This window comes from Osmerus eperlanus, chromosome 14 (genome assembly GCF_963692335.1).
Source record: "Osmerus eperlanus chromosome 14, fOsmEpe2.1, whole genome shotgun sequence".
Classification (NCBI taxonomy): Eukaryota; Metazoa; Chordata; class Actinopteri; order Osmeriformes; family Osmeridae; genus Osmerus; species Osmerus eperlanus.
In genome coordinates, this window is record NC_085031.1 from 863,996 (window position 1) to 886,345 (window position 22,350).

The window sequence follows — 22,350 nt, forward strand, 5'->3', positions numbered from 1 at the left end:
TGGGAAGCTTCTTAAAAATACATTTTCCCTGAAGCAAACCAGGCGGCTTCATAGCTGCATCCATGTTAGCACGTCACGTTTGATGTGATAATTTCATACACAAGGCATACACACAGGTTCGAAGACTCGTTATCGCCCCCTACAGTGCAATTCGGCTAGGTATACATCCGCGCTAAAATATCAAGGTGAAAGTCATCATAGCTTGCGTAGTATAGACCCAGCTCCCAACCCAACTTTGAGAATAGATTAACGACGATATTTTTTTTATCGCCGATAGTCGCAGCGCGTGAACGCGCATTAACGCCGATAACGGCCCACCACTAGTAAAAAAAACGAAACTAAAAAAGACAACAAAAAATATATTAAACACTAAGACATTGTTGACTACCAAATGTAGTTTGGGGGATTAAAGGTCATACATGCAGAATTCTTTAGCTCCTCAATGGTAGCCTCATGTTCCTGGACCTGGTTGATTCTCCTGTCTCTTTCCTCTGCAACTAGGGCCACCTGAAAAGGACGCACATACAGACAAACATCAATCGAATTGTTTAACACATACTGTCAGTATGTGATATGGCCGAGAGGTCTTTTCTCAGAAAGTTGCATTAGATGACCTGAGACAGCAATTGTTCAGTCTTGTCCTTCCAAACTTGGCCCTCCTCTTGGATCTTCTCGTTGTAGCGGTCTCTCTCTGTCTGCAGCTGTACCACTGACTCCATCAGCTACACAAACACAGATTTATTCTAAATTTTCCCCTGCCAGCTTCAACTTGAATACACAACTGCCAGTTGGCACAGAGAAGCATGTAACAGAACTACACATTCACTAGGACTATGTTATTGAACAGGATTGACAGACCACTGTCATACAGTAGATGGAACAACAAGAGCATACTGATAAAAAATTTGGAAAGATTTGCATTCAATATTTCACCGCATACGTCTGCCTACTCGGTTTTAAGGCACACTTTGAATATTTACCATAATAGTCTAATCCAAGTCTTAATGAAAAACCACAAATAGAGTAAATAGGATCCTAAGTAGGGTTGAACAGGTTTCAAGCTGGTAACATGTTGAATCATTGGTGTTTAGAAGATGTATACATAGTCTATAAAACTATTTGTATTTTTGTATTGTAAATTACAGTAACTTTCTATTTTATTGTATATTTTATTTAAATTATAAAACCACTTACTATTGCTGGTTTACATACCCCTTAGTATAGTTAGACCTCATTTACATTTTTTAAGATTCCTATATGTTTAATGTATGCACCTTCCTGCCAAAGCAAATTCCTTGTCTGTGCAAACTTTCATGGCGATTAAAAACCCATTCTGATTGTATGTTATTCAATTTGAGCGATGCGTTGGAGTTGCTTGGGTCAAGACAGAGTTGTGTTATGGCTTTACCCAACATTCACACACGACACCAGTGTTTCCCACACAGACTAATTTGTGGCGGTGCGCCCCAGAATCAACACCGGCCGCCACATTTCGTTTTCGTTATTCTTTTTCGCTATTTAAAACACGCAGCGTATTTGTTCAGCTGCATTTCCTTTCCCTGCTTTCCCTCCGTCTCTGTCACTCACGCATCTCTCTCAGATACACACACAGCCCCTCCCCTCCGTGCACACCGCGTCTGTCTCCATGAAAACGAGATCATCCCTGGAAGCGTGGAAGCTTGGCCTATTCGGTGCAGAGAAGATGGCTGGCGAAATTCACAAGTTCATGAAATGTTGGTATCTCGTGAACAGCTTTACACAATCACACATTAAAAAGTGCTATAAAAAATATTCTGAAGACAATGTTGTCACTGTGTTACTGTTGGAGTCCCGACCCTTAGCAAACAAGCGATTGCGCCTTCTTTAGAAAGTTAATTAGTCGCAAGTTTGCGGTAAAATGCATTGGGTTGTCGAGGTCAAAACACTATGTAGCAGCTGTGAATCAAATAAACTTATTATAAATAATGTTATGTCATTTTTTTTACTCTTACACTGAAAGTTTGCTGCTTCAATCCAGATTAGTATTGAAAAGTATTTTCCGCGACTGAAAAATGCACGTGTTGAGGATGAGGACCACCCTGAACCGGAGGTATCACATTTGTGAATCGCTAGAAGACTGAATCGCGATTCAAATGTGAATCAATTTTTCCCCCCACCCCTACTTCTCAGCCTTCCTCGTAAAGTTTACTCTAAGGTGCTGGAGAGGAGGGTTAGGCCGATTGTCAAACCTCGGATTGAAGAGGAACAATGCAAGTTCCATTCTGGCCGTGGAACGAAGGACCAGATCTTCACTCTTGCAAGGTTCCTGGAGGGGGCCTGGGAGTATGCCCATCTGGTCTACATGTGTTTTGTGGATCTGGAGAAGGCGTATGACCTCCTCCGGGAGATAGTGGGAGGTGTTGCTGGAGTACAGGGGGAGGGGGTTCCCTTCTTAGGGCGATCCAATCCCTGTACACCCAAAGCAAGAGCTGTGTCCGGTCCTCTGCACAAAGTCGAGTTTGTTCCATGTGGGGGTTGGCCTCCGCCAGGGCTGCGCTTTGTCACCAATCTTGTTTGTGCCATATTGGATTTTATTGAAAGGTGTAAACACTTTTCACAGCACACAACTTTGGTCTGATCTTTACCAACATTGGTAGAGATGATCTTCAGACCAAGCCTCACATATTTGGGGCCGCTATATCAGAAAAAACACTTTAAAACGCAAACAGCTCATTCAACCAAACTTTGTGTGTTTTATGAGTGCAATAGCTTTTTATCTGCTTGTTGCACAAGTGCCATGTAGACTATGTCCTGCTCTGGGCTGCTTGGCCCCTTCATTGCTGCTTGCAGCTATATTACATTACATTGTCATTTAGGTGACGCTCTTATCCAGAGCGACTTCCAGTAAGTACAAGGATATTCTCCTGAGGCAAGTAGGGTGAAGTGCCTTTCCCAAGGACACAACGTAATTTTGCACGGCCGGGAATCGAACTGGCAACCTTCAGATTACTAGCCTGATTACCTAAACGCTCAGCCAACTGACTCCCTATTAATTCTCCCATATTAATTGCATCTTTGTTTTCGATTTGCTCTGCTTCAGACCAAATCCCTGGAGGAGCTGTCGCCCACCCTGTGCCTTGCAGCTGCAATTGCCTCACAGTTCTTGTTCAGAACACAGACGTTGAGGCTATTTTCTGCAATCAAGATTGTAATGATTGAGAACACCATCACTATTCATGACTATAAAGAATAATCCAGAATTTCTTGAGGCATGAATGTATCATTTTTAAAGGTAAAGACACCCATGCACGACAAACTGAAGGAGAGGCACTTGGATGTGTGTTGTAAGGTGGCCATTGAAGGACCAGACTATGAGGACTTTGACTACAAGAAGTGCATGAAGAGGTTCTATTAGATGAAAAACAGAAGGCTAAAATGTTTTGCCTCTGGTTGTGAACTGTGTAGATGAAAACATGCCATGTTCAACTACCCGTTATTTGGAGCCACATTTTGCCGTTTTGAACTTTGACTCGTGAGACTTTGACTCGGCTCAGGTTGGTTGGAACGTGTCAACACCAGCAGTCTGCGGCGTTGCCATACAGCAGTGGTTCTCAACCCTGTTCCTCAGGGAACCCCTGTCCTGCATGTTTTAGATGTTTCCCTGTTCCAACACACCTGGCCTAGGGCTGGCTCCACTGGGGAAATGCCATGAACTAGGTAGGAACTAGATGCAGCATATCCCGCAGATCAAGTGAACAGGAGTAACATCCGCATTAGCGCATGGGTGGAGAAAACTGCACCCCACGAGTGAAGGGCACAAGAGCTTGGGCACCTTTTCACGCTTGACGTGCGTTTCCATGGGTCGCCTTCCTCCTTAGGCAGGGCGCTCCTTAGGCAGGAGTCAGCCGTCCTCTCCATCATCCGACGACAGGTCAGATGGAGGCCTCCATAGGGTCCTCAGGGGCGTCGTCCGCAGCTGAAATCTCCAAAGGGATCAGCACAGAGACAACCGCCTCAAGGGACTCACAAGAACACAAGCCGTCTTGGAGTTGCTCTCAAAGTGAGAGACGAGAGCAGTGTGAAGAAAAAATCTCGTAATATTTCTGAAAAGTAACACATAACATGATGCTCCAAAGGAGAACATCCTCACTAACCAATCAACGAGACAAAAATAATATTTTAATTTAAAAAACAGGCTTTCCAGCATTAGCTAGCCTGTCTACAGCCTGCTGCTTACGCATGTGAGCAAGCTAGTTTGCCATCTAGTAAGAAATGACTATTGATATTGTATGAATAACCCGTTGTAACCCAACATGTAAAGTGAGTTGAACCTTGTCATAGGCTGAAGAACTCATTAAACTAATTTCATTTGTTTTCAATAATTCCAGATTTTCTGTCTTTTTAAATCACAGGCCAGCGTAAAATACCCACAGTAAGGTAATGGGAGAGGTGTCAATCCTCGTTGAACTGACAGGCTTCTAGTGACATTTTACGCACAGATTTATTTCCAACCCACAGAGATTTCCCTCTTGTTCACATGGCCCCCTTTTCATCCTTTGTGTTGTTCCTTCTTTAAGATGGTCATAAACTTTGGGTGAATTACATTACCTTAGTTGTACAGCAAGTTTGCATTAGGTTGCTAGTTAGATTATTGCTACATTTGAACATGACATGAACATAAAGGTGAGAGTATGTTTACCGTGAGGTTGCAATGTTTCCCACAGGATTTGGTGAAACTATGGGGAGGTAAACCTCAGACCCTCCATTTTCTTTTTCAGAATTGGACATTCTTCTACTTCTCCAAACTGGGAAAAGGTGGGGTGGGGGTTGGGTGCTGATCAACTGCCAGCCCTGAATATTAACTGTAGTAGTCTGCAAAACTAAAAGCAGTAAAGTGGGGTTTCCAGGGTGGTACATGGCTTTAGTTTTCTATATGGACAGTAGAATAATAAGACGTGGCAGCAGACAGTTGCATAATCACATGTGCAGCTTTATGTCTCATTTATATTTAGAGCTAGCTAAAGTCGCATCTTTTTCCCCTTTGAGAAACTTATTTGATATTGGTTGGCCCATATTGGCTTTGGGGGTAGAGCGAAGGAAGGAGGAATGATAACTATAATCAATGCTGCTATACCAATCACTACCTCAAGTATATAAAATGTGTAATGCTTTATACAAAAACATATATCCAATTGTGATCAATTGATTTAATAAAGAACAGATGGGATCATGCAACAGGATGCTTCTGTGTAGTAAGATCGTGCTGAAATTTAACTTTGTTGTGTGGGCAAGAATGCCAAGGTCAGGCAAACTGTCTTGGGAGGCAAGTTTGTGACGCTCAGGGACCGGTGTGAGCACATGGGGCAACTCAGTTCATGGGAAGTGTCAACTTGGGAGATAAGGTGATGCCGGGACTGTAACTCTTTTCTGTTTCAGGACGAGTCAGACCGGCCGGTCAGACTACCTTTGGATAACAACCTCTGTTCTAAGGGCCCCATTCCCCTGGAGACCCTGCCCCCCCCTTCTCACTGGATGCCCCCCTGGCCAACGACCTGAACGATTTCTACTGTAGATTTGAAAGACAATTGGACAGTCCTGAACTACCCCTTCCCACCCATGTGGCCTCCCCCCCTCTACAGTGACGACTCTACATTCAGGAGGGTGAAGTTAACAGACTTTTCAAGAGGCAGAACCCCCGCAAAGCAGCTGGGCCGGACTCTGTCTCTCCTGCCACCCTCAAGCACTGCGCTGACCAGCTGTCTCCGGTGTTTACCAACACCTTTAACACCTCCCTAGAGACGTGCCAGCCTGTCTCAAGTCCTCCACGATCATCCCTGTGCCAAAAAAGCCAAGGCCAACAGGACTCAATGACGACAGACCAAGTCTTTTGAGCGCTTTGTGCTGGCACACCTCAAATCCATCCCCGACCCTTTCCTGGACCCACTGCAGTTTGCCTACAGAGCCACCAGGTCGGTGGATGACACCGTTAACATGGCCCTCCACTTCACCCTACAGCACCTGGACTCCCCAGCATCCTTCGCCAGGATCCTGTTTGTGGATTTCAGCTCTGCCTTCAACACCATCATCCCCGCCCTGCTTCAGGACAAGCACTCCCAGCTGAACGTGCCTGACTCCACCTGCAGGTGGATCACAGACTTCCTGTCTGACAGGAAGCAGTGCGTTAAGCTGGGAACACAAGTCTCTGACTCCCGGTCCATCAGCACCGGATCTCCTCAGGGCTGCGTCCTTTCCCCTCTGCTCTTCTCCCTGTACACCAACAGTTGCACCTCCAGTCATCCGTCTGTCAAGCTTCTGAAGTTTGCGGACGACACCACCCTCATTGGGCTCATCTCTGACGGGGACGAGTCTGATTATAGGTGGGAAGCTGACAACCTGGTGACCTGGTGCAGCCAGAACAACTTAGATCTCAATGCTCTTAAGACAGTGGAGATGGTTGTGGACTTCAGGAAGAATACAGCCCCCATCACCCTGTGCGACTCCCCAGTCAACACTGTGGAGTCCTTCCGCTTCCTGGGCACCATCCTCTCCCAGGACCTCAAGTGGGAACTGAACATCAGCTCCCTCACCAAGAAAGCACAACAGAGGATGTACTTCCTATGGCAGCTGAAGAAATTCAACCTGCCAAAGACAATGATGGTGCACTTCTACACAGCCATCATTGAGTCCATCCTCACCTCTTCCATCACCATCTGGTACGCTGCTGCCACTGCCAAGGACAAGAGCAGACTGCAGCGTATCATCCGCACTGCTGAGAAGGTGATCGGCTGCAATCTGCCTACCCTCGAGGACCTGCACACCTCGAGGACCCTGAGGCGAGCGAGGAAGATTGTGGCCGACCCCTCCCACCCTGGCCACTCCCTGTTCCAGCTACCCCCCTCCAGCAGAAGGCTGCGGTCCATCAGGACCAAAACCTCACGCCATAAGAACAGTTTCTTTCCATCTGCTACTGGCCTCTTCAACAAGGCCAAGGACTCCCATTTACATTCATTCATTATTTAACCCAGTATCTGATTGCACTGTCGACCACTCATGCTGCTCATTCTTATTTTTATATATATTTTATTTTATATTTAAAAGTTTTATTCTTAGATTGTTTAGTTCTTAGGAATATTTAAACTTATTTACTGTAGTGAGGTCAGCAAGACCACACGGAGCCAACATCTTGCCACACCTGAAGAGTGATTCAATCACATCAGGCAAACCTAATCAGCCCTTGTGACACCCTCAGTATCCTGATTACCCACCAAACGCTGATGCAAAGGAACCATAGAATTGGGGGGGACCTCCCCAATCTACTTAATCAGCCCTCCTGCTGGCTTGCAAGCTTCAAAGGGCCTGCTTGAGACAACACGTCTCCAGCAACCATTTGCTATCCGTTTTGGCGGCAGTTGAACAAAGAACTTACCTTAATCAGAACTTTTGATGAAAGTTCTTCAGACTTCACCTTTACCACAAGAGTACAAGGTGGAGAATTATGAGAGGGATATTTGTGTCATGTTTGTTACTTTGTTTTTAATGTTGTGTTCACTGAAATCTTGATTCTAGTAACTAGTCCTTCTTACTGAAAGATAACCACGTCATTCTTGGTATCTACACAAAGCTATCATAATAACCACGTCATTCTTGGTATCTACACAAAGCTATCATAATAAAACAATCATTCAACTATATTTTGTAACTGTACCAAGATGTCCAGAACAATATTTGAACAATCTTATGAACCAGCCAGAGATCAGATCACAACTTGGTAGGTGTGAAGGAAGGAGGGGGGAGTTGAGAACCCAGCTTCCCCCAATCAACGTCTGACCCCAGACAGGTCCTCCCTCGAACTCTGAACTGTATAAAGCCCTAAGATGACCATCAATCACTGACTCCAGCGAAAACCAACCATGGCATGAACACCATCAGGATTGGTGTTCCAAAGTACGTCGCCAAGCTTCTCCTGAGATTCAACTTTATAGTGAACGCGTTACTATCTGGACGTTTCAACAGAAGAACCAAAAACGCAATTCTAATTGCGACTTGACTGAGATCCCGCAGACTCAGTCACATGACCTTGCAGCGCAGCCGCGCTTTGACTTCAGATTCTTCAAATGGACCTTTGGCGCAAACCGCCCTCAACCTCATTGATCAACCCCTGATCAAACGTAACTATGTCTAAAGCTCTTTCCTCCTCGACATGGCATTGGCGTGAGCTCTGTTTATGATTTGTAAGGATGTAATCATTGACTGTACAATTTCTGTCTTTCTTTAAGTTAGACCATTTCATTCTGTTCATTGAAACCAACCTCTCATATCAAACCCATAATCTAACTTGTTAATAAGATCCGTTTACCTTACTTGAATAAATTCATTGTAAAGATATTTTGACGTGCGTGTTCACTGATGTTACGATTGGATCTACACTTAGAAAACGAATTCATTCCTGAAGATGAGACTGATTATTACATATTAAACATAGGATTCCCTAATGTCCTAAACCAATATTAGGGTGGTGCCCCGAGACTTTATGATAAATTAAGTATTTCTATCTTTAAACGAGCAAACCCTGCTACAGTACCTTTAGGAGATAAACTGTCATTATGCTGATTGCTAAAGCTTACTTATGCCTGCAAAGCCATAAGTAAGTTATTTGTAAGATGCGGCTAGGAAATGTTTGTGACACTAAAGTGTCGGTCAAAGTTCACATTGTTACCAAAGTGTATAATGCCATGCAACTTTGAACAAGTAAAATAAGAGTAATGTCAAGGCCATTTCCAGGAGCCCTATCTAAAGACGAAACAAAAGCTATCTAGCACCATGAATGCGGCATCTTCTTTCTGTGCTTGCACAGGCTGTTGATTGTCACATTTTTTGTGAGCGTATTGAGATACTATTTAACTGCCCTTCATTCCTGTATTATTTGACCAGTCCTCTGAGATGCTCAGTTTGAGTGTCAGACACCTGCACCTTACAGATCTGAAAGAAATACTTTAGATTTGGTCTTGAACTTGTATTGGAAAATTGACTCAATTAACTTGGTACTTTCACAGCAATTTGGTGCAAAGAGACTTCACTTTCCAACAAGTGGAGTGTGTGCCCATTCAGTTTGGGCACTGCTGTTGGGTGATTAGACCTGGCTTGCAGATGGCGTCCAAAATGTGTTTGATGGGTCTTTGCAGGCCAGTCATGTTTCACATCAAACTCACTAAAACGTTGCTGTATTGACCTTGCTTTATGGAGGTGTAGGTCTCCCAATACTTTTGTCTATATAGTGTATATGTCAAAACAACTGGAACATGCCTGTTCGCACAAACCAGGTAAAACAGAAATAGCCACATTCACACAGACCTGGGCGGTGTGTGCCACCAGCTGATGTTTCTCCTCCAGTAGTAACTGTATTTGTTGGTTAGCATTGGAATGATCCGACTGACTAGAGAACTGGAAACCCAAAATTCACAAGAGGTGAGGAGTTGTTTTTGGAATTTTAAAACAAATACATAAAATGTGTGTATATGAGTGGTATGTGTGTTTACCTGCTGCAGCATGGTGTCTGCCATTTCAAGCCTCTTGCGCAGTTCATCTAGTTCCAGTCTCAGTGTATTGTTCTGGCTCACCCCCAGCTTTAGCTGCTCTATCAGCTCAGAGTTCTGTTGCTTGGCCTCATCACTCACATTACTGCACATTGAAACATCAGTCAGTCAAATTACACACATGCCTTCAAACACACATATAAACGTATGCATGCATGCATAAGCTTACTTGAGTCTATACACCTCCAGCCTCAGGTCCTCCTTCTCCTTTTCAAGTTCTTTGTGATGCTGCAAAGATAGAATGATAAACACCACAATAAATATTTTTGGAATTCAAATGCAAACATTTTTTTTATGTAATCTTGTGTACACATAGGTAGCTGTTTGTTAAATAAGAAAAAAATTAACCTTGATTTTATATACAGTGGGGCAAAAAAAGTATTTAGTCAGCCACCAATTGTGCAAGTTCTCCCACTTAAAAAGATGAGAGGCCTGTAATGTTCTTCATAGGTACACTTCAACTATGGGACAAAATGAGAAAAAAAAATCCAGAAAATCAGTGATTTTTAAAGAAATTATTAGCAAATTATGGTGGAAAATAAGTATTTGGTCAATAACAAAAGTTCATCTCAATACTTTGTTATATACCCTTTGTTGGCAATGACAGCGGTCAAACATTTTCTGTAAGTCTCCACAAGGTTTTTACACACTTGCTGGTAGTTTGGCCCATTCCTCCATGCAGATCTTCTCTAGAGCAGTGATGTTACAACAGGTATTTTCAACTCTCTTCAAAGATTTTCTATGGGGTTGAGATCTGGAGACTGGCTAAGCCACTCCAAGACCTTGAAATGCTTTTACGAAGCCACTCCTTCGTTGCCCGGGCGGTGTGTTTGGGATCATTGTCATGCTGAAAGACCCAGCCACGTTTCATCTTCAATGCCCTTGCTGATGGAAGGAGGTTTTCACTCAAAATCTCACGATACATGGCCCCATTCATTCTTTCCTTTACACGGATCAGTTGTCCTGGTCCCTTTGCAGAAAAACAGCCCCAAAGCATGATGTTTCCACCCCCATGCTTCACAGTAGGTATGGTGTTCTTTGGATGCAAGACAGCATTCTTTCTCCTCCAAACAAGTTGAGTTGTTACCAAAAAGTTCTATTTTGGTTTCATCTGACCATATGACATTCTACCAATCCTCTTCTGGATCATCCAAATGCTCTCTAGCAAACTTCAGACGGGCCCAGACATGTACTGGCTTAAGCAGGGGGACACGTCTGGCACTGCAGGATTTGAGTCCCTGGCGGCGTAGTGTGTTACTGATGGTAGCCTTTGTTACTTTGGTCCCAGCTCTCTGCAGGTCATTCACTAGGTCCCCCCGTGTGGTTCTGGGATTTTTGCTCACCGTTCTTGTGATCATTTTGACCCCACGGGGTGAGATCTTGCGTGGAGCCCCAGATCGAGGAAGATTATCAGTGGTCTTGTATGTCTTCCATTTTCTAATAATTGCTCCCACAGTTGATTTCTTCACACCAAGCTGCTTACCTATTGCAGATTGAGTCTTCCCAGCCTGGTGCAGGTCTACAATGTAGTTTCTGGTGTCCTTTGACAGCTGTTTGGTCTTGGCCATAGTGGAGTTTGGAGTCTGATTGTTTGAGGTTGTGGACAGGTGTCTTTTATACTGATAACGAGTTCAAACAGGTGCCATTAATACAGGTAACGAGTGGCGGACAGAGGAGCGTCTTAAAGAAGAAGTTACAGATCTGTGAGAGCCAGAAATCTTGCTTTTTTGTAGGAGACCAAATACTTTTTTTCCACCATAATTAGCAAATACATTTTCTGGATTTTTTTTCTAATTTTCTCTCAGTTGAAGTGTACCTATGATACAGGCCTCTCTCGTCTTTTTAAGTGGGAGAACTTGCACAATTGCTGGCTGATTAAATACTTTTTTGCCCCACTGTAGGCTATTCTCACATAGAAAATTTAAACAGAGTTTGTGTGTGACAGCATGAGTATGTGTGTGTGTTTGCCTTTTCCAACTGTTTTTGTTGTGTGGAGATGGAGGAGAGTGTTCTTTCAAGCTCAGAGACTCTCTGCCTGGTGGCCTGGAGACGATTGCTCAGCTCCTCAGCATCCCCTGCAAAGGCACACATGCACATACATATCAACTCACACCATTGAATGCGTCGTAGACACACACACACAATGCAATGACAATGACCAAAGCCGTTTAAACAACATCCTCTCATGCGCAATAAAACATTCATCACACACCCGTTTTCTGCCGAGCAGCCTGCTGAGTGTATGACAATGCTGTCTGCAACTCAGATTTCTCAGACACCAGGATGCCTATTGTCTGGATGTGTACCTGGAAGGACAAAAACTGTCAATAACTCACTATCACTTCAGTTTATTTTGTGTTGCAATTTTAGATTTGCAAAACAGACGTACTAACAGATTTTATATTTACTGGAATTTCTTACAAACAGATCTTATGAACTGCATCTTGACAGACTTCAGGAGACAGACTTTTGTGTTCTCTGAAGTTTAAGTCTTTCATGAAAAAGTAAAAGACATATTATTGCACATGCTAAATCACCCTGAGCCATACAGTGAAACTAAAACAGACCTTACTGGAAATATTGTGGTTGGGGGAAAAAAAAAGCATGGGTGCAAGTCTATGCTGCTTAGATCATTTTAATGTGCGTTGTTAATGTTGGTAAGAGTGCATTCCACTGTTCAACCCACAATATTATTCTGTCTTAAAATGATTATCAAGCTTTGAATTGTTTGACAAAGTTTGAGATGAGGATTAGGTTATTAGGGATTTATGCCGGTATGGGCTGAAACCTTATTGTTTTTGAGCGGATGTATTAGTGTGCTATCAATCAGCAAGATGCATTGTGTGGAGATTGGAGAAGACATTTCAGTCTTCATAACATCCTTCAAGGGCCACACTGAATAATTGAGAGGGGGGTTAGATGAGTGCGCATGTAAACGCTCAACTAGCAACATGATAAAATATGTGACACAATCTGGTGAAAAGGTGCTGTTGCCAGCCAAGGTCATTTCTCAGTTTTTTACAGATCATGAAAGTTCAGATTGTAAGCTTTCAAATGATGTGTTGAAAAAATGCATCTTCAAATAGTGGGTGTGATTGTTTTTGTGTTAATCATTAGAAGCATTTGACCACAGTGAAGAGAAAAATATATATTTTATCATTCAATCAAATTCCAGGATCCTGCTTTCTTAACTTGATATATGTGTTTTATAACCCAGTCTTCTTTTTCCAAAATCACACCGGGAAAAGCAAGTCAAATTTTTTTCCTCCTGTTTCTGTTTAATTGCTGCCAGCTGCGCATTCAGCCATTTTTTCCCTGGCTTTCAAGGCTGCAATTTGCTTTTCTATCAACCGATGTCGTAAGGGTTCCCTTGCACAAGTATTTAATTCATATGGTTTTAACCGAAATAACATTTATATGTATAGCAAAATCAGTATAGTGTACATATTGCCTAAGCAAAATGACAAATGTATTGAATTCTATGAAGTGCATTTGCTTCACTACATAGATGTGTGTTTGTAGACAGAGAAGCACAAATCTTATGTTTCCCTTTTATGGATGAAATGCTGGCTAGCTAACAGAACAACAACATAAAGTGGATACTTTCAGAACAGATCAGTGAATTTTGTTACGGAAATTAATGTGAATTAATAAAAATAAAAAACTACAATTGGAGAGCCTTATTCCTCTTCATGCTTTTAAAAAACGCCTGTCAGAGCAACTGACCGTTCATTCTATGTGTTAGCTCTCCTCCATCATGCGCACATTGACCCTGCCTACTTATATTTATGTAATGCCATGGCAGACTTGCATTTTGATCTGCACTGCTACTTTTAATATACTGTATAATGCCCTGTACTGCATTTTACAATTTTAGCCTGTCTTTCTCGCACATCTGTAATCTTGGCATACATTCTTTCAAATCGGATCACCTGGTTGAATAAAGGTTCAATTAAAAAAATAATTAAAAAAGGTCTTTACTGATGTCAAAACCGCTTGCACATTACAAATGTGCACAAACTATGAACACCAAATCAACTACATTATATTCACCAGCTGCATCACATTCCTACCACTTTAGCCTCTTTGGTCATTGTCTCGAGTCATGGATATAGTGATACACAAATGGGTATACGACAGGAACAGTGTGAGTACTAATTTTGTCTCCTTGGTCAGTTGTTGTGTCTTACTTATGCAAATGCAATATATACATTTTTACAGTATTGCATAGCACAAAGGAAAAAATACAAACGTTAATGCCAACATAGCAACCGCTCCTTAGGCAGAACGGTACATGCAAGTACACTCTCTAATTCCAGGAATCTGGAATTAGAGAGTGTGTCCCACCAATTTCATCACGGGCACTGTGCAATACTATGTGTAAAACCTTTTACACATGGCATGGTCAGTGTCCCAGTGCTGCTTGGCAGACAGCGTGGTAGGCTATACTGATTAGTGTAGCAGTGATCCAGAATATTCCCTTCTCTGGTAAGGCATTTAATGAATTGTCTGTATTTGGGGAGTTAATGGCTGAGATTTCCTTTGTTAAAGTTGCCGAGTACAATAACTAAGTAATCCGGATTTGCTCGCTCCACACACAGTATCTGGTCGGCGAACACACGTTGAGCCTCCTTGACGATGGCCCGTGGGAGGCATGTACACACCGACCAGGGTGAATGATGCAAACTTGCGTGGCGAGTAAAAAGGTTAGCAGTTTGATACGGAATAAAAAAATGTTCCATATCAGGAGAGCAACGCTGCAGAATCAGCGTTGGGGTAAAAAAAATACCGCTGCCTTTCGTTTTGCTGGAAGGTTGTGTCACAATCCGCTCACAAGTTGAAAACCTGCCAGTTGTAGCGCAGAGTCCGAGATCAATTCACACAGCCATGTCTCCGTGAAGCACAAAATGGAAGATGAATGAAAGTCTCTGTTTTTCGCCACAAGCAGCTGAAGTTCATCCAGTTTGTTGCTCAGCGAACACACGCTGGAGAGAAATATTCCCAGGAGCAGTGTGGTTGAAATTTTAGGATAAATATGTTTTAATAGTGGTAAAGCTTTAAAGCTCCTTTGTTCATTAATAAGTGACTAGTTTAAGTAAGGTTTTGAGGTGCTGAAAGCTCTGTGGGACGGTTTACCCTGGAGGATGGGTGGAGCATCATTATGGCCTTCCATCTATACAATGGAGATGTTGCTTTTAAAGGAAGGGGAGTTAATTAAGTTGAGTTCAAAGGATTGTAAGACTTGGGGGTTTGTTTGTAGTAGATTACTTTTGAGCTAGCTGACCCTTCCAAAAGGAACAGTTGACCATTCGGGGTAGATGCCTCCTGGAGTTATATGACTTCCTGACCTAGAGAGAAATTCAGGAGAGACACCAGGTCCTGAGGCTCTGTGGCTTCAACTGTCACTGTATTGTGTTAGAAGAATCAGTAACACTTTGTAAATGCCAAAAAGTGTTGAGTTATTATAAAGTGTTAACTAATAGTTAGTTAATCCTTTATAAAACATTTTGAAACATTAACAGCACATAATTAAATAGTTAATAAGCTTAATATTAAACACTATGTTGATCATTAATAAACACTTAACAATTATGGATTTTATTCATAATACAATTCATAAGGTGCTTAATAACTATTATCATACTTTATAGACAGCTTGTTAATATAGTTGCAAACCAGTAGTTTAAAAGGTGTTAATGGTACATGAGCTGGTATAGAAAGCATTAGCAAATGGTGAACAAACCATTTACATTACCTTTATAAAGCATGAGTAAATAACTAACAACATATTTACTTATGTCTTTAATTAATGTATGCCAAGTCAAATACAAGATGTACACTAGGCTATGCTTTGCAGATATCTTACCGTAGGTCCAGGTTTACAAACAAATCGTTTTAACAAATTGAGGCGACAAAGCGTTTGCTGACCTGTCGAAGCGTAAACATTTGGTTTCTTATATACTACAACAATATGTGGGAAGATTCCAAATCAAACACGGCGAATCTGGAGCAGACGCCATCTTGTCAGAGCAATCAGCTGCACTTGTACTGGTGACGTCACTACATCTCCAAGGCAACATATCAACAACTCTTTTGAGAACGTCTTCTGGACCAATAAGAACAGCATATTAGTTCAATTGCAACAACAGTACGAGAGTTCTGATTGGCTAATGGGTAGTCATGCCAGCCGCGTATTCATGGTCTTTATATACATCTATGGCATATTGACCTCATCTGCGGTCTGATACGTATTCTTATTGCCCTCCGCTGATGTCATCTTCAAAATGAAGATCGATGAGTTTTACTATCCAGATGACAATGAAGACATCAACAGCGACGAGGAAATTCTTAACTTTCTAAAAGAGCAGAAAAGTGTGAACACAGAGAGATAAACGACAAGCGCTAGGCAATTTGCTAGGTTTGGTTGCTCAGATTTCAGATTGGTTGCTAGGTGCTAACACCTGAAACATACCGTGAGAAGACTTGAGTAGAGCTGAACAAAACGACATGTTTTAAGTGAAAAGAGCTAAAAATGCCATATAATAAACAACTTACTAACCTCGACCGTTCGGTCATGCCGGGAAATATCAAACTGAGGTTTTAACGTATCGACCGCTGTCACTCTCGGTTACTGTAGTAGAGCTAAGTAGTTAGTAAGACACATGCCTGTCGTTACTTCAATAAAATAGTAATTTTGTGTATCACATTGTGCCGTGCCTTTGTGAATGTGAGGTTCGAGAATGGACAAGAATACCTTAATAAATAACTTATAAATGTTTAATAAGGCATAGATAGTTCACACTTCAGATTAGGTCACGCAAAAGCCTTAACTAACAGTTAGTAAATGCTTTATAACTTGCATTACTAATCAGAAGTTGCATCATTAGTAAGTCTTTATAAAATAGTTGTTAAGATATCTGCTAAGTATTAATGTACATAATGTATTCGACTTGGCGTACATTAAGTAAAGACATAAGTAAATATGTTGTTAGTTATTTACTCATGCTTTGTAAAGGTAATGTTAATGGTTTGTTCACCATTTGCTAATGCTTTCTATACCAGCTCATGTACCACTAACACCTTTTAAACTACTGGTTTGCAACTATATTAACAAGCTGTCTATAAAGTATGATAATGCAGTTTTCAAACACCTTATGAATTGTATTATGAATACAATCCAAAATATTTAACAGTGTTTCTTATATACTAGTGTAATAATTGGACCAATACGCTGTTCCTATTGGTCTAGAAGACGTTCTCAAAAGTTAATAAATCCGTTTATATACCTCCTGAAAGTTCGCAGAGGTAAATAAACGTTTTACATACCTAGCAACAAGCGGTTGCCTTGGAGATGTAGCCATTGACCTTAACAACGTTGCATCTGCTCGGCAACAACAAAGTAGCCTAAAAAGCCTTTAAAAAAAGCCTAAAACAACCAAATACGGTTTTTGCACAAGTCCGCAAACGCCCCGCAATCGCTTCCCGTTTTAAGGAAGTATCTGAAGCAGACAGAAGACGAATTGATGTTGTTGATATGTTGCGTTGGAGATGTAGTGACGTCACCAGTGCAAGTGCAGCTGATTGCTCTGACAACATGGCGTCTGCTCCAGATTCGACGTGTTTGATTTGGGATCTTCCCACGTATTGTTGTAGTATATAAGAAACCAAATGTTTACTCCTCGACAGGTCAGCAAACGCTTTATCGCCTCGATTTGTTAAACGATTTGTTTAACAAATCGACCTACGGTCTCGGTTAACAAACGTTTTAACAAATCTCGGTTTACAAAGGCGTTTGCAGACCTGTCGAGCAGTAAACATTTGCTGTTTATTAATGATCAACACAGTGTTTAATATAAGCTTATTAACTATTTAATAATGTATTGTTAATGTTTCAAAATGTTTTAAAAAGGATAAATTAACTATTAGTTAACACTTTGTAAATGCCAAAAAGCGTTGACTTATTATAAAGTGTTACCGATGAATGTGACAGACGTTTATATTGATACATTGTATTCTTTGAGGGAGTGAGCCAATGACAGAAGAGACAAGGGACAGCTACATTGATTGATTGGTGTATAGAGATGGCCATATGTTATACGTTTATAAAAGACTGTGAATTGTAAACGCCACCTCTTTGCGAAACGGTTGTAGCACTACATCCTCCAGTATAGACGGGTCACAGAGTACTCTGTTTCGTGCCGTATTATTCGAATAAATCAATCCGGCAAATCGTGTAAATCTAGAAACACAGTGTCGTCGGAAAACTTCCTTTACAGTGTACAAACCGTTGTTCACAGCTCAACAAAAAGATTAATTTAACTCATTGTTCATATACTTTTTCTACAAAATACAGCCCTGTATTGGAGCCAAATCGAAGAAGTTGTCAAATACTCATTTATACCTCTCGATATTTCAGAAATGCTAATGTAAGCTATTTTATTGTGTGGCCTGTTATAATGTTAGGCAGGGTATAGAAAAAGGGGACTTTGATTGTGAAGGAAGTAGACGTGTGCGAAGAGAGCGGAGACAGTGTGGCCGGCCGCATCGAGGGGTCACGGAGCCCTGTAGTCCATGTCTCTAATTATTATATGCAAAAGGCATTATGTTTATCTGCTTTTCAAAACATATTAGCATTTTACCATTAAGAATGGTAAAAGATTGAAAGAATGGAACCCCTGCGACATCTGCTGATAGAAATGCAAATCGTAGCCTTGAAAGGCAAGGAAAAAATGGCACAATGCACAGCTGGCAGCACTTTAAACAAAACATGAGCAAAATAGCCTGGAAAGTAATAACTATGGAAAGTTAAGAAAGCAGGGTCCTGGAATGTGATTGAATGCAAAAATACTTTTTTTTTTTTTTTTTTTTATCTTCACTGGGGTCAGATGACCCCTAGTGTTAAAGTGGAATTGCTGCTTGCGTCTAAATTTATGATTAGTCTTTGTGTGTGTGCGTGCGTGCGTGCGTGCCTGTGTGCGTGTGCGCGCGTGTGTGTTTGAGAGACTACACCTGCAGTTGTTCCCGCATTGCTCCTTGCTCTCTTCCAAACTTCTGATCAAATTCTTTGCGTTCCTGTTGACAAATAACATACAATCAAGACTGACACTCCGTACCCTTTTAGAGAAAGCAGAGAGTATGGTTTCCAAAACCTTTTACCTTCACCCAATTTCCATGACCAAAAATCTGAATTTGCATGACCAGCTATCAATGTTGCTAACCAACAGCAGGCCTTCAAATAGACACTACTCTACGCACAAGTATACATTTGTAAAAAATAATTTATAATAATAAAACAAAAAAACAAAAATCCATGACTTCTCCAGTCCTATTAATCAAAATTTTTAATGAATTTTTTAAGACTTTTTCAGGTTTTCCTGAAGGGTTAGCGTGGGAACCTTGTAAAGACTGAGAATGAAGAAACAGTTAGGAGTTACCTTCTGAAGTTGATCCGTCAGCTCCTGAAATTGCTTTGTCTGATTGGTAAAAGGAAGGAAAGAAATCAAAGACATCATGACAATGTTGGTGACCCAAACACATTTTTTTATGGAGTGCAGTTCATGCCTTTTACATCTCACTGTAATGAGATGCAAGTACTGTCATTTTCTGGTTATCCTGACAGCTTGGCATTACAATTCAGATACAATGCAGATATTAAGACTGTGCCAATCTCTTCTTAATTATGGCACAGGGCAAAACACATCTGTCGCTCTGGATAAGAGCGTCTGCTAAATGACTAAATGTCATGTTAACACTTGGCAAAATTGGAATACATTTGCATTTTTCACAGTAAATTAAATTAAATATCTACATCTAGACGCATTGAGTCAGTCCTTTTTAGATAACCTACACAGAGGTTAATGCCCATTATATGCTAGATAAAACAAATGTATATAATTACAGCACAATTAAGTCAAATTATTGCAGTCAGTAGTTACTTTTTAAAACAGTAAGTAAAGAGTGTGTAGAAGGTTTACACAGACCTAATTTAAACACATACATTTTATGAGTATTTTTTTTTTTATATTCACTGCTCGTCAAAGAATTAATCCGCTGGAAGATTTCTTCCCTCAATGCCATTTCATTTATCCCCAAAATGTTTTACAGGTAAACACTTGCATAGAATTAGTGTGTAGGCCACTATATGTATATTACAGCCAAAATGTAGTATATGCCTTTCAAAGGAAAATTCAAAATCAGGGCCTTCACTTGAATTCCTTGAGAAACACGTCCACACCATTTAACATTCACATTCTCTGTGGTCCCTTTACACATACACAACAGGGCTCGACATTAAGGCTTGTCCGCTTGTCCGGGACAAGTGGATTTTTTTGTAGGGCAAGTGGAAGAGAAATGTACTTTAAGTAAGTAAGTTAAAACTCATAAAATGCCATGTTACGTCACGTTATGTGCCACTCATTACGTCGATTCTATTTTATTGAATTCTGCATTAGCAAAACACAAAAAAAAGTGGCTTCGTCCCAAGATCTTTACAGACCGTGCAGCTGACCGTGCAGCCTTAATGCTCAACACTTGAACAGGGGCTTATTACTTGAAAGATAAATTATTTACTGCGTCTTCTCAGTTACACTGTCAGGGCTTGGAAATACTGTGTCTTGCTAAAGTAGGCAAATGGCTAGTAGAACATAAAATTTCATAATTTCAGTAAATCAAATAGCAAGACCCAGCGAAATGTTATATACAGCTAGCAAACTAACGTTAGCTAGCATCGCTAACAATCGTTGGCTAACTCAACTTCGGTAGGCCATCCTCAGAATTTGCAAGCTAGCTAAACTTATAAACTGCTATATCTAAAATAATCTTGAAGACATAACAATGGATTTTGCCACTAAATGTTGGTGTTAACTTGAAATTTTTTCTACAATTTCACTTTCTACCCGGCAGAGGCTGATTTACCAAGGGATCCTTTAAAAGGTGTATACTTTACAGTTGAATATTATATTCAATTCTTTTTATTGGATTTCACAAATGTATACAATGACACAATAATAAATGACAATTTTACATTAAAGCTGATCATGTGATAATTCACACCGATGAAATTAACATACAAATCTACAAAATCAACTCTAATGAAATATACAAAATAAAATGTAATAAAATAAATAAATACATTAAATAATAAAACCAGATAAGACAGCAAGCAGGTAGGGGGAGGGACCGGGGGGGGGGGGGGGTGTAAGACTTTAACCCATGAGACTGTCCGAAGAGCAGTTATTGAAGTAGTTTAGAAATGGTTGCCAAACCCTGTGGTACTTCCTACAAGAGCCTCCAATGCGGAACCTCAGCTCCTCTAGTTTAAGGTGTGCCATAACATCCTTCACCCACTGGCCATGTGAAGGTGGGAGTCTGTCCTTCCACTTGAGGAAGATGCATCTACGGGCTAAGAGAAATGCAAAGGCAATGGCCTGTGATTGACTATTTGAAATTGGTATATCCTCTGGCATAACACTGAAGATGGCAGTCAACGGGTTTGGGGTAATGGCATGGCCACACATTTGAGAAACTGTATCAAAGACTGAGGACCAGAAGGGGGCTATTGATCGGCATGAGAAAAACATATGGGATAAGGTGGCAGGGGCACTGAGACATCTCTCACAGGTGGGGTCTGTGTTGGGATACATTTTGGCCAGTTTGCTTCTGCAGAGATGCAGACGATGTAGGACTTTAAATTGAAGTAGTCCATGTCTCACACAGAGAGAAGATTTATGCACCCTCTCAATGGCTTCCTGCCACATGTTATCTGAAATGACCAACTGTAATTCTTCCTCCCATGTACTTTTAACATGACAGAGAGGGGCTAGAAATACCTTGAATTGTGTTGTACAATTTGGAGACACACCCTGGCTGAAAGGGATCAAGGGAGATGCAATCGTGTTCGGGGCTGCTGAGTGGAGCTGATGGGAAGGATGGGAAATGTTTCTTTGCAAAATCTCGGACTTGTAAATATCTAAAAAAGTGTGACCGTGGTATGTCATGTTCCCCAACCAGGGAGTCAAAAGATGCAAAGATGTGTGTTTTGTGGTACAGGTCAGCGATGCTTTTCAGACCTTTCCGGGACCAGAGATGAAATGCAGAATCAAGAAGGGCAGGTTTAAAATGAGGGTTGCGAACTATAGGGATGAATGGAACTGTGTGTTTGAACCCAAAATGTGTCCTAAATTGTGACCATATACGAAGGGAACCACTAACAATGGGGTTTTTGGAGTGGCATCTCCTACTGAGTGGCAAGGGAGAGCAGAGCAGTGAAGCAGGATCAACTTGCCCACACGCCTGTCGCTCCATGTGGCACCAGTCAGGCCCAACTCCATGTCTAAAAGATGACATCCAGAATGCAACTTTATGAACATTAGCAGCCCAGTAGTAATGCAGGAAATTAGGTAATGCAAGACCTCCATCCGACTTGGACTTCTCCAAAAATGACCTGCGGATACGTGGGATTTTCTTACTCCAGATAAATGTAGAAATAATTTTATAGCCTGACACCATGCCAAAAGAATGTATGATGTTCAGAGCAACAGGTACCGAATGGAGAGGATTAGAGCAGTACAAGAGCAGATTGTCGGCATACAGAGAGTTTTTGTGCGTAACCCGTCCTCGCTCAATGCCAATAAAGTCATCCCGCCCCCGGAGAGCCACCGCCAGTGGCTCAATTGCTACGTCAAACAAAAGGGGCGATAGAGGGCACCCTTGTCTTGTACCTCTCTGTAGGGGGAAATACTTATAAATAATTCTGTTTGTACGAACTGCAGCTAGTGGT

The 22,350-nt window shown here is 41.4% G+C and overlaps 1 protein-coding gene across 5 annotated transcripts in view; it reads right to left on the reverse strand.

Moving 5' to 3' along the window:
* golga2 (golgin A2) overlaps positions 1–22,350 on the reverse strand; it is a 134,400-nt gene that overhangs the window by 79,412 nt on the left and 32,638 nt on the right. For all 5 annotated transcript variants that reach the window (XM_062478459.1, XM_062478460.1, XM_062478458.1 and 2 more), the window contains 9 exons: positions 19,007–19,045; positions 18,582–18,644; positions 11,785–11,878; positions 11,541–11,647; positions 9,742–9,800; positions 9,516–9,657; positions 9,331–9,420; positions 615–722; positions 420–507 (listed from right to left, as the gene is read on the reverse strand). In XM_062478459.1, the coding sequence (XP_062334443.1) occupies positions 420–507; positions 615–722; positions 9,331–9,420; positions 9,516–9,657; positions 9,742–9,800; positions 11,541–11,647; positions 11,785–11,878; positions 18,582–18,644; positions 19,007–19,045 (790 nt within the window). The remainder of the gene's footprint in view (positions 1–419; positions 508–614; positions 723–9,330; positions 9,421–9,515; positions 9,658–9,741; positions 9,801–11,540; positions 11,648–11,784; positions 11,879–18,581; positions 18,645–19,006; positions 19,046–22,350) is intronic.